General features: G+C 39.1%; 1 protein-coding gene across 2 annotated transcripts in view; it reads right to left on the minus strand.

The window, feature by feature from the left end:
• Positions 1-17,251, minus strand: part of GOPC (golgi associated PDZ and coiled-coil motif containing) — a 42,683-nt gene extending 25,432 nt beyond the window's left edge. For both annotated transcript variants that reach the window (XM_003255619.2, XM_003255620.2), the window contains exon 1: positions 16,713-17,251. In XM_003255619.2, the coding sequence (XP_003255667.1) occupies positions 16,713-16,997 (285 nt within the window). In that variant the 5' untranslated portion in view covers positions 16,998-17,251. The remainder of the gene's footprint in view (positions 1-16,712) is intronic.
• Positions 17,252-22,554: the final 5,303 nt, after the last annotated feature.

Consider the following 22,554-nt stretch of genomic DNA (forward strand, 5'->3'; position numbering starts at 1 on the left):
TTCATTTTAAATATAAGCAGGTTCTTATTTTTTTAACTGTCTTATGGATAAATACTCCAATTATTTTACCTTAAGCACCCCTCAAAAGCCTCATGTTTTGAAGGAGGAGCAAACTAAGCCAAGAAATTTGTGAACATCAAGTTGCACAGCAGGAAAATTGGATGCAGCTCATCATAACTTTTAGCATGCCATGGCGCTCTTTTGATAAAGTTTTAGAAGGTCCAAGCTAACAACCTAAAACATCTTTATTTTACACATGAAGAAACTGAAACCTAAGAGATTATGTGAGATGCCCCAAATTACAAATTGCATGGTATTAAAACTCAGACCTCCTCCTGACATCCTTTGTAATTCTGGCAATAATAGAAAAAATGGGGAAGATGTAGTCCATGAGCTCCAAATGAGAGCATATTCCCCAAATATCAGAACTAGACAAAGCTTTAACTAAACAGGAGATTCTGAACCCCATACACACACCCCATACCCATACACATGCACAAAGACAGGCACTGGTACTGGTGAGCATACACAGGTATGAATACACAGACACACCTGCAGGCATGCAAACAGGAACAGATGCAGGTACAGATAAGCAAGCAAACAAAGCACACATTCCCCAAGTTGTTTAGGAATTACAAAGAAAATAGTTGACTCCACATGGCAATTTAACTATAATGAACTATAGCACAAAAAGCTGCTGATAAAGATGTAAATATTATGTCACATAATTCCTTCTACACCTTTTGTTTTAAAGTATGTGTACAAAAAGTAATCACTTCACCTTTTAAATATCTGTATTCTCTTTATGTTTTAAAATGTAATTTAGGATGAAAGTACAGATTGGAATTTAAATCTCTAGCAATTATACCATTTAGTGCCAATATCCCAAATTTATCATAGACATCCATCTACTTTTGAAAGGGCTTTAAACCTCATATAGTCAAGAAAACAAAAATGTAAAAAATAAAAATCATATAGAGATGGCAAGATAACACTATAAAAAATACTAATGTATTAGTTATTGAATACTATATTAAGTTTAATATAGTAAATTGAGCTTCTAATTAATAAGAGAATCTTTACAGATTATATAAATCCCCTTTTCTCAGAGGAAGCAATTCCATTTTATCTGGCCAAACTGTCTTTTTTCCTGGAACTAAACTTTTAAAAGAATGCATCACAGAGATTCTTTTTCTTTTTTTTTTTTTTGAGATGGAGTCTCGCTGTGTCACCCAAGCTGGAGTGCAGTGGCGTGATCTCGGCTCACTGCGAGCTCCACCTCCCAGGTTCACGCCATTCTCCTGCCTCAGCCTCCCGAGTTAGCTCGGACTACAAGTGCCCACCACCACACCCGGCTAATTCTTTATATTTTTAGTAGAGAAGGGGTTTCACTGTATTAGCCAGAATGGTCTCGATCTCCTGACCTCGTGATCTGCCCGCCTCAGCCTCCCAAAGTGCTAGGAACAGAGATTCTTACATAAAAGATCCTAAGCTACCTGACAGACAACAGAGGCAGAACCATTCTTCATAAGATCTTTTCTCTTGTGACAAAAGTCAAGAAGAAAATGTAACTAACGAAAGCCATTTTGATCCATTCCTTTTCTTGTACACCTTCAAAATATCATTTAATTTAACTCATTCACTTTATTATAAAAAATCTCCCTCTATTTTTTCTTTCTTCTATGTGCCTGAGGTGGTCAAAATCACAAAATCTAATGAGTCTTACTCTAAAACACAAGACTATGACCAAACAGAAAATATATTCAAAGGTCAAATTGAAAACCTCTGCCATCCCTCAAGATAGGAAATAATACTCCTCCATACTTCGAGTCAGCTCTTGAAGCAGTCATCTGGTCTATGAAAGTTCTGTGAGAAAGCTGTATCTGTTCAGTCTATTTTTTTTCTATCCAACCATAATGACCACTAAGTTCATCTGCCATTAGTTCTCCCCAAAAAATAACATTCTACAGTCTAGACAAGCAAATGTAATCCTCATAATATACTCTGAGAGATGCACTTTTTATCCAGATACGACAACTGAAGTACAGAGAGGTTAGGTAACTTCACCATGGTCATTAAAAAGCCAGTAAACCAGGCATATATAACTACTAGAGAAGCTAAGACAGGAGGATCACTTGAGCCCAGAGCTTGAGGCCAGTCTGGGCAACACAGCAAAACCCCCATTTCTTAAAAAAACCAACCCCCCAAACAGTAATATATATATATATAAACTATAAACTGTAATGAGCTGTATGAAAGAAACTAAAAAAATTAGCAAAGTGGGAGTGTATGGTATTCTTCTGGGAAGAGTTTTGATTATTACTAAAGCAGCAGGTCCCAAGGTCTATGGGACGTTTTCAGGGGATCTGAAAGGTCAAAACTATTTTCATTATAATAAAACATTATTTGTCTTTTTCACTATGTTGACATACTGAAGGTACAAAAGTAATGATAAGTAAAATGTTGGGATTTTAGTACAAGTCAATGCGGTGGCACCAAACTCCATCAGTAGTCATTGTAGTCTTTACTGCTATGCACTTGTAGTTTTTGTCACTGTTGATGTTTTGTTTTAGTTTGTTTTTTTGAGACAAGGTCTCACTGTGTTGTCCACGCTGGGCTGCAGTGGCATGATCACAGCTCACTGGGGCCTTGGAACTCCTGAGTAGAAATAATCCTCCCACCTCAGCCTCCTGGGTAGCTAGGACTACATGAGCACATGGTCATTTTTAAATTTTTTTGTATTTTTTGTATTTATTCAAAAATAGGTCTCACTATGTTGCTCAGGCTAGTCTTGAACTCCTAGTCTAAAGTGATGCTCTCACCTTGGCCTCTGTATTAGTCTTCACTGCTATAAAGAAATACCTGGGACTGGGTAATTTATAAATATTATAATTATAAACAAAAGAGGTTTAAATGCCTCATGGTTCCACAAGCTGTACAGGAAGCATGGCTGGGGAGGTCTCAGCAAACTTTTTTTTTTGAGACATTGTCTCACTCTTGTCACCCAGGCCAGGCTGGAGTGCAGTGGCATGATCTTGGCTCACTGCAACCTCCACTTCCCAGGTTCAAGAGATTCTCCTGCCTCAGCCTCCTGAGTAGCTGGGATTACCATTGCCCACCACCATGCCCAGCTAATTTTTGTATTTTTAGTAGAGATGGGGTTTCATCATGTTGGCCAGACTGGTTTTGAACTCCTGACCTCAAGTGATCTGCCCGCCTCAGCCTCCCAAAGTGCTAGGATTACAGGCGTGAGTTACCGTCTGTTAAGCCAGGAATTTAAAGGTGTGAAAAAATATAAAATAATGCTATTCTTCTAAAACATTTTTTGGTTTTAGAAAATATAATTACGTTTTAATTTAAAATCACTTATATTAACATGTAATGAGTTTATTGTAGTTATTTTTAAATGATGTAATAAAGTTTTCTCAGTTTAATTTCTAATACAATAAATTCTACATTTATACTTTTTTTATATTTTATATTTTTATATATTTATACATATAACCCACATTTAAAAAAATAAAAAAAGAGCTCTTTGGGGTTCTCGAAATTTGTAAGAATGCAAAGGGGTCCAGAAACCAAAAAGTTTGAGGACCTTAACGTAGACCTTCTGAAAAAAGGCTCATGTGGCTACACCATATAGAGTAGGGGTAGGCAATCTTTTGGCTTCCCTGGGCCACAATGGGAGAATTGTCTTGGGCCACACACAAAATACACTAACACTAATGATAGCTGTGAGCTAAAATTAAAAAGAAAAAACAAATCACGCAAAAAAAATCTCATAATGTTTTAAGAAAGTGTACGAATTTGTGTTGGGCTGCACCCAAAGCTGTTCTGGGCTACATGCAGCCCACAGGCTGCGGGTTAGACAAGCTTGATATAGAGTAAGAGGAAAGAATGGTAAGATACATCATAGGAGGGATACCCAAATGTCAGAACATGCAGAGCCTGTCTGCCAAAATTAAGAGTTTGAATTTTATTCAAAAAGCAATTGATGAATTTATGTTTTCTTATTTTTTATTTATTTATTTTTTTGAGATGGAGTTTCGCTCTTGTTGCCCAGGCTGGAGTGCAACGGTGCAATCTCGGCTCACTGCAACCTCCACCTCCCGGGTTCAAGTGATTCTCCTGCCTCAGCCTCCCCAGGAGCTGGGATTACAGGCATGTACCACCATTCCTGGCAAATATTTTATTTTTAGTAGAGATGGGGTTTCACCATGTTGGTCAGGCTGGTCTCGAACTCTTGACCTCAGGTGATAACGCCCACCTCAGCCTCCCAAAGTGCTGGGATTACAGGCGTGAGCCACTTCGCCCAGCCCTAATGTTTTTTTAAAAGGCAGCTATATGTAATATGAGAGACAACATGAATGAACTGGGTTGGGGGATGTGAAATGGAAACCAGTTGATAAATCTGACAAGTAATTTGCCGTAAACCTCAAATGAAGATCCAATCAATAAAAAATGTTTCCATTTTAATTTCAAAGCACTCAGTTGCTCCATGATCAAACTGGAGATGGGGTGGGGAAGAGAATCAACCTACTCAATATTTTAGGAATATCACAAGTACTAAATCCATACTCAATATTCTTATTTAATGATGTTTAAAGTTATTTCCAATCAGTTTCAATTTTTTCCCAAAATAAGATACCATGAAATATTAACTCACAAATTATATGCTTGTGAATTACATACCAGGGGAATAAATGAACCTGAAGATCAGTCTTTCAGCAATGGAGCAGGCACTGTATACATGAATATAGAGTCAACAAGACAGATGCCATCCTAGCTCTCATGAAGTTTATATTACAGAATGATTGTGGGTAATCTTTTAAGATTTATAGCAGAACACCAGATGTGTTTCAAAAAATTCATTCATTCAAATAAACATTGAGTACTCACTGTGTACTACAATCTGGGGACAAAAAGATGAATAAGACATGGATTCTAGAAGTTCTCTATTAGGAAAAGATAAGAATGTATTTCCAGACTGGGCATGGTGGCTCACACCTTAATCCCAGCACTTTGGGAGCCCAAGGCGGGTGGATTGCTTGAGCTTAGGAGATCGAGACCAGCCTGGGCAACATAGTGAGACCCTGTCTCTACAAAAATTACAAAGAATTAGCTGGGTGTGGTGGTATATGGCTGTAGTTCCAGCTACTCAGGAGGCTGAGGTCAGAGGATCACTTAAGCCCGGAAGGTCGAGGCTGCAGTAAGTCATGATCGTGTCACTACACTCCAGCCTGGGCAACAGAGTGGGACCCTGTCTCAAAAAAAAAAAAAAAGATAAAAAGATTACATTTCTAATTGTGAGGCAAAGTGAGGTAAGCACTATTTGAAAGACGTGTGATGTACCAATTCAAAAAGAGGTAAGGGGAGGTAGTCAGAAAGAAGTTCTCTGAGCTTTGAATGGAGATCTGCTAATACAGGGTGTGGAAAGGGAAAGGTGAGATATGAAAACACCTGACAGGTGAAATAGGGAATAACTAGATCAAAATGGCTAGTATTTAACACATCAGTTCCAAATTTTTTTTTTTTTTTTTTTTTTTTTTGGAGAAGGAGTCTCACTCCGTTGCCCAGGCTGGAGTGCAGTGGCATGATCCCAGCTCAGTGCAACCTCCACCTCCCAGGTTCAAGTGATTCTCCTGCCTCAGCCTCCCGAGTAGCTGGGATTACAGGCATGCACCACCACACCCAGCTAATTTTGTATATTTAGTAGAAATGGGGTTTCACCATGTTAGCCAGGCTGATCTCGAACTCCTGAACTCAGGTGATCTGCCCACCTCGGTCTCCCAAAGTGCTGGGATTACAGGCGTGAGCCACTGCACCCGGCCCCAAATTTCCAATTTTAAAAAGGGGCCAAATACCAATTCTGTAATCCATATATAAACCAATCTGATATCTATACCAAAGGAATTACTCAGCAATGTGGTTTGGGAGCACGGAAGCAAAGAATACAAAAAACAAACAAAAAGCTCCTAGAAACCAAAATAAGTTCACAAAAAGATAATGCTACCTTCTAAATCAGCTTCACAAAGCATTTGATGGTTCAAACTATTTCCCCTAAAACATGGTTCTGACCTTCAAACAGCTTACATTCTAGAGGTAGAAAGATGTGGTAACAGCTAATTATAGTATAATGTAACAAATCTAGCAGTACAAATAAGTTCAAGGGCTTAGGGCAGCCTCTGCCTATAAAGAGCAGAGAGGAGTGGAGTAAGGAAAGCCCTCACTGAGACAGTGACGTTAAGTGGAGTCTTGAAAGATGAGTGTGTGTTTGATACTGTAGACAAAGGGTACAGAGATGGCATTATCCACCAAAGCCTATGTGAAAGTACAGGTGCCATAAAAGAGCAAGGCCTATTTACAGAACTAGAAATAGACCAGTTTTATTGAGGCAAAAGCAGCTAAGAAGGGGTGATAAGAGATAAGGAGAGACAGACAGGCATACTGATCACCCGGCCAAATAATTTGAATTTTAGAGAGATACAGAAAGAAGAATGACAGAATTAGGTTTGTCTTTTTAAATACAAACCATTAATATGAATCACTCTAGAATGATCAGGCAACAAAAGGATGGTCTGGAGGGAATAATGATTAGGAGACTATGTTAGGAATATGCAAGAAGAATAAGGACCTTAATTATGCAGAATATCCTAATCTTATCTCATTATCTTTCCCAGACCTGCTCCTCCTTTTCCTGTATTCCTTACTTCAGTAAATAGTAATGTGTTAACTTCCTAGGGCTGTTACAAAAAATTAGCACAAGGCTGGGCACGGTGGCTCATTCCTGTAATCCCAGACTTTGGCAGGCCGAGGTGGGAGGATCACTTGAAGTCAGGAGTTTGAGACGAGCCTGGCCAACATGGTGAAACCCTGTCTCTACTAAAAATATAGAAATTAGCCAGGCATGCTGGCTGGCGCCTGTAATCCCAGCTACTCGGGAGGCTGAGGCAGGAGAATTGCTTGAACCTAGGAGGCAGAGGTTGCACTGAGCCGAGATTGTGCCACTGCGCTCCAGCCTGGGCAACAGAGTGAGACTCTGCGAAAAAAAAAAAATTACCACAAACGTGGTGGCTTAAAACAACGTAAATTTATTCTTTCACATTTCAGGATGCCACAAGTTTGAAATAAGGTATTGACAGGGCTGGCTCTTTCTGGAGATCCTGTGCCTCTCTCCTAGCTTTCGGTGCTGTTGGCAATCACTGGCATCCCTCGGCTTGTAGATACATCACTCCAATCTCTGCTTCTATCATCACATAGCCTTCTTCTCTGTGTCTGTGTGTGGCCTTTTCTGTCTCCTATCAGCACACTTTCATTGGATTTAGGGCCCCCTCTAATCCACTATAATCTTACCTCCATCTTTACATAATTACACCTGCAAAGACCCTCTTTCTAAATAAGGTCACATCCTGAGGTTTTGGGGGTGGGTATGAATTTTGGAGGGATACGATTCAACCCACTACAGATACTGATCAATCATTTCCCAAACAGAAATGTGGTGTTATCCTTAACTCTTTCTCTTATCTTCTGCATCTACATAATTATCAAATCCTGTCAATTCTCCTTCCTTAGTCTTCAATTTATCTCCTTTTCATCAGCCCCACTACCACTTTCACTTCAATAACACACTTGTCTGTATAACAAACTCCTTTGCTATAACATTGAATAAACCTAGTTATTACTCTCATTACTGTGCCTGTACCTAAACAGATATACATTGCTAGAGAAAGTCACACAACAGTACAGACCGGTTGCACCATAATTTATGGTAACTAACCCCAAGCCAGTCCTCAACAATGCCTGGCAGTCCTGTTTCCCTGGCCAACTGGCTCTCCCACTCTTCCATAACTATTTCAAACCTCTTCTGCTAGCCTCATGCTCTTACTCTCACCTACTTTAAGCAACTGACCTGGGCTCTTATTTTACAGAAAAAAAAAAAGCCATCAAACAGAAACTTCCACAACCTCCTACTGTCCGCTCTCATTCTCTCCCGCTTCTAAGTAGCTGTTATTACAGAATCTTACTAATATTAATTACCCCACTCTTTTCCTATATTTGGCTTTTCTCTCAAGTAGATGCTTCTCACAGACTTATGTTTTATTTGTTTTTATTTAAAAACAAAATGAAAACAAAACCTCCCTTGTACCCTACAATCTTACTTCTTGCTATCTATTCAGCCACACTCTCTTTCTGTCTGCTTTTCTCTCCACCTCCTCCATCCCCCATCAGACATAAATAATGTGTTTGTGCAGAGACTGATTTCTCTAGCTCCGTAGCCTCAGGCCTCTTACTTAATCCCTGTAAAGGTAGAGTAACTATTCTAATAAACCTGTTTCACAGGACTGTTGTGAGAATTGGATGAATCAGTCTATGTAAAAGACTCAGAAGAGAGGTTGGCCCATGGTTATTGATCAAAATAAAATGTTGGCAATATTGCTATTGCTAATAATGTAACACATTCATCTATCTATTCAGGCAACCAGCTGCACAAGATTGTCACTTGTATTTATCCTGAACTCCCTCATCCCTCTGTTCCAATCCATCTCTAGATTTTTTTTATTTTTACCTCTCCAGTTTCTCTTGTTCTGAATACTTTCTCCTACCTCTATTATCTTACTCCACACTATCATAATCTCACATAAACAGAAACCTTCTAAACAATTTTCTGCATTCATTCATGTCATTCTCCCCAACTTTCTCCATACCATAGCCAGAGTGAACTATTCTAACTTCATATCTGAGGCTACGAACTGGTTTAAAAGACCTCCCACGATTATGATAAAGCCCCAAATATTTTTGCATGGCCTATAAAGTCATGTAGAAATAGTCCCTCCCTGTCTGTTCAAACTTATCTTGCATCTTGCTTCTTTTGCCCTCTTCTCTTGTAACACATACCAACTGTCTTTCAAATCTTCAAATGCACTATGCTCTTGCCCATCACAGGTGCTTTTCACTTCCCATTCCCTCTACTGCAATGCTGAATGGCATTCCTATTTCTCTTAGCTTCATTCATTCCTATTCACACATAATTCCTTTATGTCTTAGCTCAATAACTTCCTCAGGGAAGCCTTCTCTGACATCCCCAAATAGGGTCTCATTTACTCTTATGTACCTTTCACAGTATTCATCAAAGTTGCAATTTCCCATTTACATGATTATTCTCCCAACAAATTCCTCCAATATAATCCAAACTCCATAAAAGCCATGACTACATCCCTTTTTTGCTCTCCATTGTATCTCAAGTGCCCAATACAGCATCTGGCACATAATTCGTGTTCATAAGTGCATACTGGATCAATATTAAACTTCAGCTTCAATGTTGCAAAACAGCCTGTTTAAAAACAGGACAGACTTAAAGCAGCAAAGGGACAAGCATATCACCAGTTCATTATCAATGTGGCTCTAGATCAAAGTTAAAAGTTTCTCTACTGATGGCTATGAACAGTAAATCACTTCAAAGAGATACTAACGGAGCAACTGCTGACGGAAAGGAGGATGTGACAGGTGTATTGTGCTGTTAGTTAAAAAAAGGAGTAATAGGCAGAACGCTATTTCAAGGCAGAGGTGAGTTTTTTAAAGTATTGGTTCACAACCTTTATTCTATTCCACACACCTACTACTGCTACTATTACTATTCCTACTGTAAACCTAAAAGGAAAAGGCTGAGGCACAAAATATACTTTAGTTTACCTGAGCCAAAATGAGGACAGCTACCCAACACATATTTCCCAGATGCCTGGGGAGTGCTGTGGCACCTGAGTTACACGCAGATTTTAAAGGGAAAAAGGAACAAGGCAGATACAAAGTTGCTTGATAAGAATTCTCATTGGTTTACAATCACTGATTAGTGACTGGCTATTCATTGTTGCACTATAAGGTATGACTTATGGTGTCCAGCATACGGTATTTTATGGCTACTTGGCGTCAGTTAGTCTAAATCCTACATAGAAGGTGGCTTCAAGAGATAATTAGGTCAAAAAGGAGTGCCATAACTGCGGTTTCATTCCAGTGCCTCTCTGGGCCTCACAATAGAAAAGAACTCAGTTGTGTTTTATTTTGTTTGTTTGGGTTTTGTTTTGTTTCATTTTGTTTTTTCAGTAGGTTTCTGGGGAACAGGTGGTGTTTGGTTACGTGAATAAGTTATTTAGTGGTGATTTCTGAGATTCTGGTGCACCCATCACCTGAGCAGTGTACACTGTATCCAATGTGTCATCTTTTATCCCTCATCCCCTTCCCACCCTTTACTCCAGATCCCCAAAGTCCATTGTATCATTCACATGCCTTTGCATCCTCCTAGCTTAGCTCCCATGTATGAGTGAGAACATACATTTGGTTTTCCATTCCTGAGTTACTTCATTTAGAATAATGGTCTCCAATCAATTCCACACAGGTTGCTGCAAGTGCCACTATTTCATTCCTTTTTATGGCTGAGTAGTATTCCATGGCGTCTGTAGATATACACACCATATTTTTTTAAGCCACTCATTGATTGATGGGCATTTGGGCTGGTTCCATATTTTTGCAATTGTGAATTGTGCTAGTATAAACGTGTTTGCAAGTATCTTTTTCATATAATGACTTCTTTTCCTCTGGGTAAATACCCAGGAGTAGGGTTGCTAGATCAAATGGTAGATCTACTTTTAGTTCTTTGAGGAATCTCCACACTGTTTTCCATAGTGGTTGTACTAGTTTACATTCCCACCAACAGTGTAAAAGTGTTCCCTTTTCACCACATCCACGCCAACATCTATTATTTTTTTATTTTTTTGATTATGGCCATTCTTGCAGGAGCAAGGTAGTATTGCATTGTAGTTTTGATTTGCATTCCCCTGATCATTAGTGATGTTGAGCATTTTTTCATGTTTGTTGGCCATTTGTATACCTTCTTTAGAGAATCATCTATTCATGTCCCTAGCCCTCTTTTTTGATGGGATTGTTTGTTTTTTTCTTGATTTGTTTGAGTTCCTTGTAGATTCTGGATATTAGTCCTTTGTCAGATGTACAGATTGTGAAGATTTTCTCCCATTCTGTGGGTTGTCTGTTTACTCTGCTAATTATTTCTTTTGCTGTGCACAAAGTTTTTAGTTTAATTAAGTCCCATCTATTTATCTTTGTTTTTGTTGTATTTGCTTTTGGGTTCTTAGTCATGAAGTCTTTGCCTAAGCCAATATCTAAAAGGGTTTTTCCAATGTTATCTTCTAGAATTTTTATGTTTTCAGGTCTTAGATTTAAGTCTTTGATCCATCTTGAGTTGATTTTTATATATGGTAAGAGAGGAGGATCCAGTTTCATTTTTCTACATGTGGCTTGCCAATTGTCCCAGCACCATTTGTTGAATAGGGTGTCCTTTCCTCACTTTATGTTTTTGTTTGCTTTGTCAAAGATCAGTTGGCTGTTAGTATTTGGCTTTATTTCTGGGTTCTCTATTCTGTTTCATTTGTCTGTATGTCTGTTTTTATACCAGTATCATGCTGTTTTGGTAACTTTGGCCTTATAGTATAAAGTCGGGTAACCTAACGCCTCCAGATTTGTTTTTTTTGCTTAGTCTTGCTTTGGCTATGTGGGCTCTTTTTGGTTCCATACGAATTTTAGGATTGTTTTTTCTAGTTCTGTGAAGAATGATGGTGGTATTTTGATGGGAATTGCATTGCATTTGTAGATTGCTTTTGGCGGTATGGTCATTTTCACAATATTGATTCTACCCATTCATGAGCATGGGATGTGTTTCCATTTGTTTGTGTCACCTATGATTTCTTTCAGCAGTGTTTTATAGTTTTCTTTGTATAGGTCTTTCCCTCCTCAGTTAAGTATATTCCAAAGTATTTTAATTTTTTTGTAGGTCTTATAATAGTGGCTGAGTTCTTGATTTGATTCTCAGTTTGGTCAGTGTTGGTATATAGGAGGGCTACTGACTTGTGTACATTAATTTTGTATCCTGAAACTTTGCTGAATTCATTTACCAGTTCTAGGAGCTTTATGGATGAATCCTTAGGGTTTTCTAGGTATACTATCATGTCATCAGCAAACAGCAATAGTCTAACTTCCTCTTTAACCATTTGGATGTCCTTTATTTCTTTCTCTTGTCTGATTGCTCTGGCTAGGACTTCTAGTACTACATTGAATAGAAGTGGTGAAAGTGGGCACATTCTTCAGATAAAAAGTCTCTTTTCTTTTTTTTTCCTTCCACAGTGCTACTACTATTCCAATCAATGCCTGTGATTCCAGCATAGCCATGATCAAGTGGCTCACGACAGCAAAAACTCACAAGCACGTGGAAAGTGTGAGAGATGTGAGCAATTTGAAATGGCACCACCTCAAAATATACTGATATTCTCTGCTATTCCATTCTCCTCAGATATGACTCTTCCCAAATATTGCTATGGCAAAAAGCAGTCACATGGATATCATTTGTATTTAATTTTAAGATGTAACCTATGTTCTCAAAAAACAAAAAATAGAACATATACACTAGGGATATATGCTCCCTAAAATCAGTATGTTGAACAATATGTGCACTCTCATGTTTATTGCAACACTATTCACAATAGCCAAGATATGGAAGCAACCTATATTTCCACAACAGATGAACAGATTAAAAAAAAAAAAAAAGTGGTATATATACACAAAGGAATACTACTCAGCCATAAAAAAGAATGAAATCCTGCATTCAAGACCACATGGATGAGCCTGGAGGACATTAAGTAAAATAAGCAAGGCACAGAAAGATATATAATGGATGTTCTCACTCAAATGTAGAAGCTAAAAAAATTGATCTACCAGGCATGGTGGCCCACACCTGTAATACCAGCATTTTGAGAGGTTGAGGCAGGAGGATCTCTTGAGCCCATGAGTTCAAGACCAGCCTAAGCAACATAGTAAAACCCCATCTCTACAAAAAAAAAAAAAAAAAAAAAAGAAAGAAAGAAAAATTAGGAGCTCATGCCTGTAGTCCTAGCTACTTGGGAGGCTGAAGCAGCAGGATCAACTGAGCTGGCAGTTGGAGGCCACAGTGAGCTATGATTGCACCACTGCACTCCAGCCTGGGTAACAGAGTGAGGCCCTCTCAAAAAAAGAAAAAAAAAAGTTGATCTCGTTGATCTCATAGAAGTAGAGAATAGAACAGTGGTTACTATAAGTTGGGAAGGGTGAGGCAGGTAGGAAGATGTTGGTTAACACAGTGGTCGCCAACCTTTTTGGCATCAGGGACTGGTTTTGTGGAAGACAATTTTTCCACAGGGCAGCGTGGGGATGGTTTCAACAAAAGACATGAGACTCTCATAAGAAGTAGGCAACCAAGATACTTCACATGTGCAGTTCACAACAGGAACAGGATTTGTGCTCCTATGAGAATCTAGTGCCACCACTGATTTGACAGGAGCCAGAGCTCAGGCTGTAATGCTCTCTCGCCCACTGCTCACCTCCTGCTATTCAGCCAGTTCCTAAGAAGCCACGGACCAGTACTGGTCCACAGCCTGGGGTAACAAAATTATAGCTGAATAGGAGGAAAAAGTTCTAGTATTCTACAGCACCGTAAGATGATTACAGTTAATAGTAGCTTAATGTGTATATTCAAACAGCTAGAAGAGCAGGTTCTGAATTGTTTCTAACATGAATAAGAGTGAGGTGATGGATATGCTAATTATCCTAATTTGATCATTATTGATTATGTGTATCCAAATACCACACTGTGCCCCCTAAACAGGTACGATTATTATGTCAATTAAAAATAAAAAAGAATAGCCTTAATAGCCTATTCAAGTAAAAAAGTAACCTATGATTTTTTTGCAGCAAAATTTAATGTTTTACTAATATAGTGTTTAATGTTAACTACATTATAAATTACCCAAATTGGAGGTATCTGTTTCTTCATTATATAAAAATATTTTATTACAGTAATATGATTTAAGGTATTAACCTCTGAAACCACTGAATGTCACGTTTGTCATATCAAACCATTAAGTGGTCTCAAATATCTCTTAATGTCCATATAATTAAAACAATAGAACAAATTCAATCCTTTTACTAAAAAGTAAAAAGGGGCAAGAAAATATGGAAATTGTTTCAAGATTTCAAACAATATATGGAGCAACCACTGAAATTCTGTAGATGGAACAGCAGCAAGTCTACTTTAAAAGGCACTGCTGACAATGAACTTCTTTCCACAGCAATACACAATTGATTCCATGAAAACGGCAGAAGCTGCTAAACGTGTACAAATTAACATCAAAGACAAATAAGTCGACTGTAACTGAAAAAACACAAACGAATGAACAAACAAACAAAAATCATTAGGATTTTTCCCCTCCCCATTTTCCTAAGATCTTTAAATCAAGAGTTTCAAGCATGTTTAAAAAACATGCTCACACTGTGATATGCTAGCATTTCTTATTTTGAGAAATAATGCAACCTCCTAAACCAGGACATAAAGTCAGAATGTGTGATTTTAATTTCTGAAAAAAGAACATGCGTAATTTATTATAATTCTGAATACTCATCTAAAATATTTAAAGACAAAAAAATGGAACACAACCTCCTACTCAGAAAATTATCCTTCCTCCCAATTTCTATTTTTATATCTGACATAAAAAAAAAATCCCTGTTTAAAGTTTCCTTAGGTCATTTTAAAAATAAATAAAATATTGTTTCATTTTTAAAAAGTTAATGCCCAGTTGATACTGCAGTTGTAAATGATACGAAATTTCTCATGTGATGTTTTAGTCCACTTTCTGTCTCTTATAACAGAATACCAGAAACTAGATAATTTATAAAGAAAAGGAATTTATTTCTTACAGTTACGGAGACAGAGAAGTCCAAGGTCGAGGGGCCAGATCTCGAGAAATCGAGAGCCTTCTTGCTGGCAGGGGATCTGTGCAGAGTATGGAGGCAGCATAGGGTGTCACATGGCAAGGAGGCTGAGCATGCTAACATGCTTACTCAGGTCTCTCCTCCTCTTCTTATGAACCACCAGTTCTACACTCCTATGATAACTCATTCATCCATTAATCCAATAACAAATCAATCTATAAGTGGATTAATCCATTCATAAGAACAGAGTACTCATGATCCAATCTCCTCTTAAAGGCCCCACATTGGAGATTCAATACTGTCACACTGGGGATTAAGTTTCCCATACATGAAATTTGGGGGACACATTCAAATTATACCATGTGGTAAAAGCTACTCTTGATCTTTGTTGTTTAAAGCTAGAGAACTAATGGCCAGGCACAGTAGCTCATGTCTATAATCAAAGCACTTTGGGAGGCCGAGGCAGGAGGATCACTTGAGGCCAGGAATTCAAGACCAACCTGGGCAACAAAGCACTCTATCTCTTTTTTTAAAAAGATATAATAAGATAAAATAAGATGAAATAAAGCTAAAGTACTATTTCCAGAAAACATTAAATGCAATTTCACTATCTGAGAAAAATAGCTTTGCTGTGGAAATTACTACCAATAAAGACATCGAGAGATGTTTTCATTTACCTACAGTAAGAAGTGATTACTTTCATATTAGCACTTTCTAATCTTTTCAAAAAGGATAGAGGAAATTAACAGTTCTCACAGTGGAGAAGAGCCACAATTCTTGGATATGTAAATCTATGTTAATCAAAGATTAATTATGCCACATATTTCATGGCTAATAGGAGAGAAAGAATGCTGACCACTAGGCAAGGAGAGGATGTTTATCTGACATTCATATTGATATAGATACAATGGGCACTCTCAATGACAACGAGTAATGATGATTTCTTAGGAAAGCATGTTCAGAGTTTTGCGCATCACTGATTATCCCATTTTTATCTATTATACTTTTTGAAAAGACCCATTTTCTTAAATTGCCTAGTTAGAAAGTACTCTTTATGCAATAATGTTAATCTATCTTGATTTCTAAATATTTTAATAATGCCCTTTTTAAATTTTCTGCACAATATGATAGTTTTTTTTGTTTTTTTGAACCACAGCCACTCCACCCTCACCCACACTCAGGATCAGAGATTAAAGCAAATGATTCTTTATACTCTCTCAAAAATAAATTCTGACTTTGGAAAATTACACAGTAATGTACAAGCATATAAAAACTCAATGTCAGAAGTAACTTCAATAATTGCAGGGAGGTCTCTGGAGCTATCTGCCTGTAACTTAAGGACCAACTATGGATGTAAACCGAGACAATGATACTATCGTTATGCACCACGAAATTTTCCTAAGAGCTTTGATCAGATTCCCCTAAATAGTTTATGCATGTCTCTGTATGCAATCATAGGCGCTGACCTGGAATAATTAAAATGAAAATAATCAGGGCTGTATCTGTCTTAACATATACAAATTCGGTTTATCAATGTGAAAGTAGATCTGCAAAACTCAATTGTCAAAAGGTGGCCTACGGTATTTTCATGACAGAGAATCTTTGTTAGGTTTGTTAATGTAACATGTGCAAGGGAGGCTGGTGTATGTAATTAGTTTCCTCCTCAGAGAGATGCTAGGAAGGTGGACGACAGTACTCCGGGAAGTCACACGTCGGTCTAGGGCCCTTTTTGTCCCCCACCCTCACCTCACTCCTGTCCTTCGCACACACAGACATGCAATCTCCCATCACATTTGAAGCCCTGGTGGGCAGTTTTCTAGGGTCGTTTCACTGGAGCGTCAAATGGGATCTGACGCCACCGGGCAGCCTGGGGTTGGATGCCATAGCGACCAGCACCCACGGCTCACCTCCAGCTTGTGGTTGATTTGAGACACAGACTGGGCTTTGTGGCAAAGCTGTGCAAAGCAGGAGCTCAGGCTGGTCATCTTCTGCCGCCCCTCATAAGTGATGTCCGCCTGGTCTGGATCGATCTCGCCCAGGAGCAGATCCACATCCACAAAAGCCTTGTCGAACTCCTTCTCCAGCACCTCCAGCCACCGGAACATGGATACCCCGCCGGGGGCCCCCACGGAGCAGGAGGCGCCCCCTGGGCCCCCTCCGGCTGCTGCTGGGCATGGACTGCCCGCCGACATGGCGCCGTCAAGGGCCTCTCCCGACTGGTGAAGACCCTCGCCGCCCCCCGCGCACGAAGGGAACTGCTGGGACTGAGGGGACCTCCGCGCGCGCGCGCACGCTCCGTCACCTCCCTTCACCTCGCGCCGTTAACGCCAGCAACACAGCCACAGAACCGCAGGAGTAACGAGGCTGAAGCTGAGGCGGCAGCGGCAGCGACACACGGAAGACTCGGTCCGTCCCACCTCCCAGCCTGCTCCCGCTGCGCATGCGTAGCGAAGAGCTGGGCGGACGCAGCCAGGAGGGACAAAATAGGCGGGGACAGGATGCGACCTTGGCCTATGAAAGGCCTCAGCTTGGGACCGGCCTGTCAGCGGCCATATTAACAACTGGCAAACTACGGCATGAATCCCTGAGAAACGGAGGCGCGTGGTTTCTGCATCCTGGTTGGAAAGACCCGAGAATGAGAAAGGTGTCCACGTCGCAGAAAGGAAGGATTTCCGCCGGTTTGACTTAACAGTTAGCGGGAGGCGTTCCAAAATCCTCCCAGAAAGTTGCTGCGGTGGCATCTAGGGTCAGGGAGGGGAGAGCAAGGAAGGGCGGTGTGAGCATGCGCAATAGCCACGTTTTATCTTTTCGATTCCAGTTCCTGGATAGGATGGAGTGGGTGTACACACTGGCTGTTCTTGGTAAACCAGACCCCAAATTCCAGGTGTGGACTGCCTAAAGCTGCGCTTTGAAGCGGCTGACCAGATTTTGCGGAATTAATAGAAGACTTTTTGTCTTGTGATTAAGAGTCAGGTAGACCTGGGTTCAATTCTTACCTCTGTCACATACTACCTGTGTCACCTTACATATATTAGTTAACCTCGAAACCAAGTTTCCAAACTGAACTCAGTTGTAAGGTAAAACGCTTAGCGTCACTTCTTGGCACACGGTATTCCTCTTAATACACCATAGGTCACACATTTCAAAAGCAACTACAGTAGTGCTTCACTTAAGATGGGGATATGTTCTTAGGAATGTGTCCTTAGGTTAATCATCCCTAAGGGAACATCGTAGAGTGTATTTAAACACAAACCTAGATAGTATAGCCTACTACACACCCAGGCTATATGATGTAGCCTATTGCTCTTAGGCTGTAAACCTGTACAGCATGTTGCCATTCTGAATACGGTAGGCAATTATAACACAGTGGTAACTATTTGTGTACTTAAACATATCTAAACATAGAAAGGTACAGTCATATACTCTTATAGGATCACCATAGTTTATGTGATCCATTCATGGCTGAAGCCTTGTTATTTGGCACATAACTGCACCTTAAAAGGTCTATGTATTTGAAAACTGGTAGTGTCCCCACACGTGACATTTCAGAAAATCAAAATTGTGAACTCATATATTTACAAATATATTGAATGCAGAACTCTGTTGCGACATGAAGACACAAAAATGAATGAGACATGACCCTTACTCAAGATAGGCTAGTGAGGCTACTAACTCTCAACTATAACTTTAACTTGAATTTTTCAGTGCCTTTAAAAGTATCCAGCAACTCCTCTCTTTACATTCTGCCTACTTCCACTTCAAGTGTAGACAGTCCTAGAAAGGGAAAGAGAAACCTGTGTGATTAGAGTAGGCAGGTGGAAACTCCTGCATTACCTAGAAGCCTATTTAGCTGAATGCAGTCTGCTGTTACCTGTTCTTGGGACAGACCCTTCCAGTTAATCACCACCCAAAGCCTGCACTGTGTGCCCTTCGCCGATGCAAGGCAACTGAGGAGCAAGAAATCACAATTTTATTTTTGCAGTCTTTGTACTGCAGGGCAGACTGGTTAGCATGAAGCAATAAAGTCCTTTGGCTTGAGCAAACTTAGCTAATCAAAATGGATCATGAGATCCTGACCTTAGACTTAAGTAGAGACCTTCATACAGGTTTTAGTACACAATAGATAATGTAAAACTAAAATTTTCATCTTTCCCCATTCCCTTCCAAAATTAGCTTTATTTTCATCTACAATATTTGCAAAAACATCATTGCTACAGCTATCAAGCTCCCAGCCACTTTATCTACACATAATGCAGTTAGCAATCATTTTCAGGAACGCAAAGTAAATAATTTAAAATTAGCAGGGCAGGGGGAGAATACATTGAACCACAATTATAATAGCTTTCAATTATTGAGTCCTTACTATGTGTTAGGCATTATGCTATTTTCTTTACTTCTTTGATCCTTACAAAATCCTGTGAGGTAGGTATGATCATGTCTTTTATTGTTGTTGTTGTTGTTGTTGAGACAGGATCTTGCTCCGTCGCCCATGCTGCAGTGCAGTGGCACGATCACAGCTCACTGCAGCCTCACTTTGTTGACCAGGCTGGTCTGGAACTCCTGGACTCAAACAATCCTCCTGCCTAGGCCTCCAAAAGTGCTGGGATTACAGGTGTGAGCCACCACACCCAGTAATCACTTTTTAACAGATAAAGTCACAGACAGCTTAAGTGTCTTGGTAAGGTCACAAAACTAGAAAGTGATTGAGGTAGTATGTCAATCTAGGTGTCTTTTTCTCCTAAGTTGTTGCTGTTAACCATGGAATACAGAAGAATGAAGGAATCTATTTCTTCTTGTATAAGTTAGCAGTATAATAAACTAGCAAGTCAGTTCCAAAAGTTCTTTTTAATTTCTTCCTAGTTAGAAACCATATACAAATCTATTAACATATAAGAAATATTACCAAAAAATTGTAATAACTCATTTTCTATTACTTGTAACTCTATATGAACCACACTTGAGTATAAATTTCATTTCTTTAAAAAATCAACTTCAAGCTACATTGTGTGGGTGCAGCTGAGCGACATTTTAAGTGTTTATATGTTTCCAGTGCTCTAATGGTTTGTGGGTACCCCCATTTTCAAGATTGCAGAACCCAGCTTCATATCTATTACAACCTTTACAACTTCAACAAGTCATAGACTCATGTGTGTCTCAGACGAGTTTCATGTCATGTTGTCCCTTCTCATTACCATAGTATGTAGACATAATCTTTTGCCCACCTTGATTGAGGTTATGCAAATCTGCAAGTCACAGCAGCACATGGATGTGAAAAGGAGGGCTTATCATCAGGGCTTGATGTTCAAGTGCTGCCATCTGTTGTCGGTGTACTCTATCTGCACTTACTACCTTATCCTTACCTACTCTGGAATTTGAGATTGTATGTAATGTCAATACTTGAGCGATTTGTTTTTCCACAGATATTAAAGTCTTGATACTTCTATTTGCAGTTGGATTGGCAGAAGCTTCCAATAACTGTTTCATGAATCATGCTTATGTGATTTTTAAAAAATATAAATTAAATGTGACACTCTTGTTTTAGGAACTTATCCCTACAGAGTTTTGTCACAAGGCTTTACTAAAAATAAATTGAGTGGAGACTGAGGAAATTGGGGAAAGAGAGACGATGCTAAGGATTTCTTTGATAGGTACTGGTAATTAACTGTGGGGTCAGTGTATAGTTTAAATATTTATGGAGCATCATTGATTGCAAGGGCACTGTAATAAAAGGGTGTATAAGACCCACCTTGGACTGGAAAGGGCGATTATCACTTATTGAACTTTACTGTGTTCCAGGCCCTGTACTAAACTTCACATGTTTCATTTAGTTTCCAGTAACCTTACCAAGAGAAGGGGTGAAGTATATGCTGTTAGTGGCTATAACAAGTTGTATGTATGGTGAATAAAGAAAGTAAAAATCCACTAGCATTTTACTTAATCAATGTAGGAAAGGTTTGGAGTGTTGTATTCATACATATTATTTATATTTATTAAATTTATTATTCATATTTACTAACAGTTTTGAAATTTTCAGATACATATGCTAAAGAAGTAAGTTTAGGAATCCAAGGGGATTTGTTAGCCTTATTCTCCTGATTATTTCTCTTATATAAACAAAGGGATCTGGGTGTGGCGGTGTGCACCTGTAGTCACAGCTACTTGAGAGAGGTGGGAGGATTTCTTGAATCTAGGAGTTTGAGACCCTCCTGGGCAACATGAGATCATGTCTCAAAAACAAACAAAAAACAGGACAACTGTTTGCTCTCTTGTTTTTAAAACTTGAGAATTTTGGTGCAGTGATTTGGAATTAGCTCAGACACCTCCTTTTCCAGGAAGCCTTCCTTCTTTCTCCTCATATGATGCCATGGGCTCCATCCCCAATTAGTTTCCTGTAAATATCTTTTACAGGCTTTATCATATTATTTTGGAGCTTGTTGGACTGTGAGTTCCTTGGCAACAATAACTGTGTCTTACTTACCTTTGTATCCCAGGTCCTAACACAGGACCTAGAATGTGGTAGGAATGCCGTAACTATTTGTGCGATAACTTCAATAATGAAGTATTCGAGCATTCTACCTAGGAAACTCTAAAAACAGTCACTTCACTTTTCAAGACATACTTGTGATACATGCTAGAGAGCATAGCTAAATATTAATATATTTTTATATTGCCTCAGAGATTAGGATATCTATAAATTACATATTAGTCTTTCTTTTCCAGACCTAAAGATAAAGTTTTATTTTACAATGATCTGGCTTATTTGACTAATAAATCCATTATAATTTAGGCTTCAAGGATTCTTTTGCTTATTCCATTGTTGAAATTTACTAGATACTACCTTTTGTGTAGTATATTCAACCTAAAACCAAAACATAATAAATTTTTAAAAAACCCTTTCTATTATATTTTTATTTCCTTACACTATCAAAGATAGACTATAACTGCTTTTCCCCTTTTCCCCGATGTACATTCTTCATCTGCCACTTCCCACAGCTCCAGGTTTGCTTTAGCCTTGTCTGAAACCACCGTTTATCAACAGTAGTATCAGAGTTTCCTACTCATGTTTTCTTCTTCTTTCATCCACTCTCAAGTCTCTGTTTATTTCTCAAGTGTCAGACTTTATGGATCAAACATACTTTCCTTCATCACCCTCTGTTATTTATGTTTTTTATAAATTAGTCTACTAAGGGCCTCCCAAACAGTTGTATTCCAAATACCCTTCAACAATAATTATTTTTTCGAGTTTTGACTGAAAAGTGTAAGTTATCTAATTAGAAATTTCAGCAGGGTGCCGTGGCTCATGCCTGTAATCCCAGCACTTTGGGAGTTTGAGGCGGGCAGATCACCTGAGGTCAGGAGTTCGAGACCACCCTAGCCAACATGGTAAAACCCCGTCTGTACTAAAAATACAAAAATGAGCCGGGCCTGGTGGCACGCACCTGTAATCCCAGCTACCCAGGAGGCTGAGGCAAGAGAATCACTTGAACCTGGGAGGCGGAGGTTGCAGGGAGCTGAGATCGCACCATTGCAATCCAGTCTGGGCAATGAGAGCGAAACTCCATCTCAAAAAAAAAAAGAAAATGAAAAAGAAACTAAAAGTCAGAAAAGTGTAGTGAAACTATTACACAAAAAGCTCTGTCACAACAACTGTTGGAGATAGTATTTGTTTTGTCCCCAGATGATTGTAACTCACTTAGAATTTGTTTGGCTTTTGTGGCCATGGTGAGCAGAGGGAGTTAGGATGAAAAG

The sequence above is a fragment of the Nomascus leucogenys genome, chromosome 3 (genome assembly GCF_006542625.1).
Source record: "Nomascus leucogenys isolate Asia chromosome 3, Asia_NLE_v1, whole genome shotgun sequence".
NCBI classification, from domain to species: Eukaryota; Metazoa; Chordata; class Mammalia; order Primates; family Hylobatidae; genus Nomascus; species Nomascus leucogenys.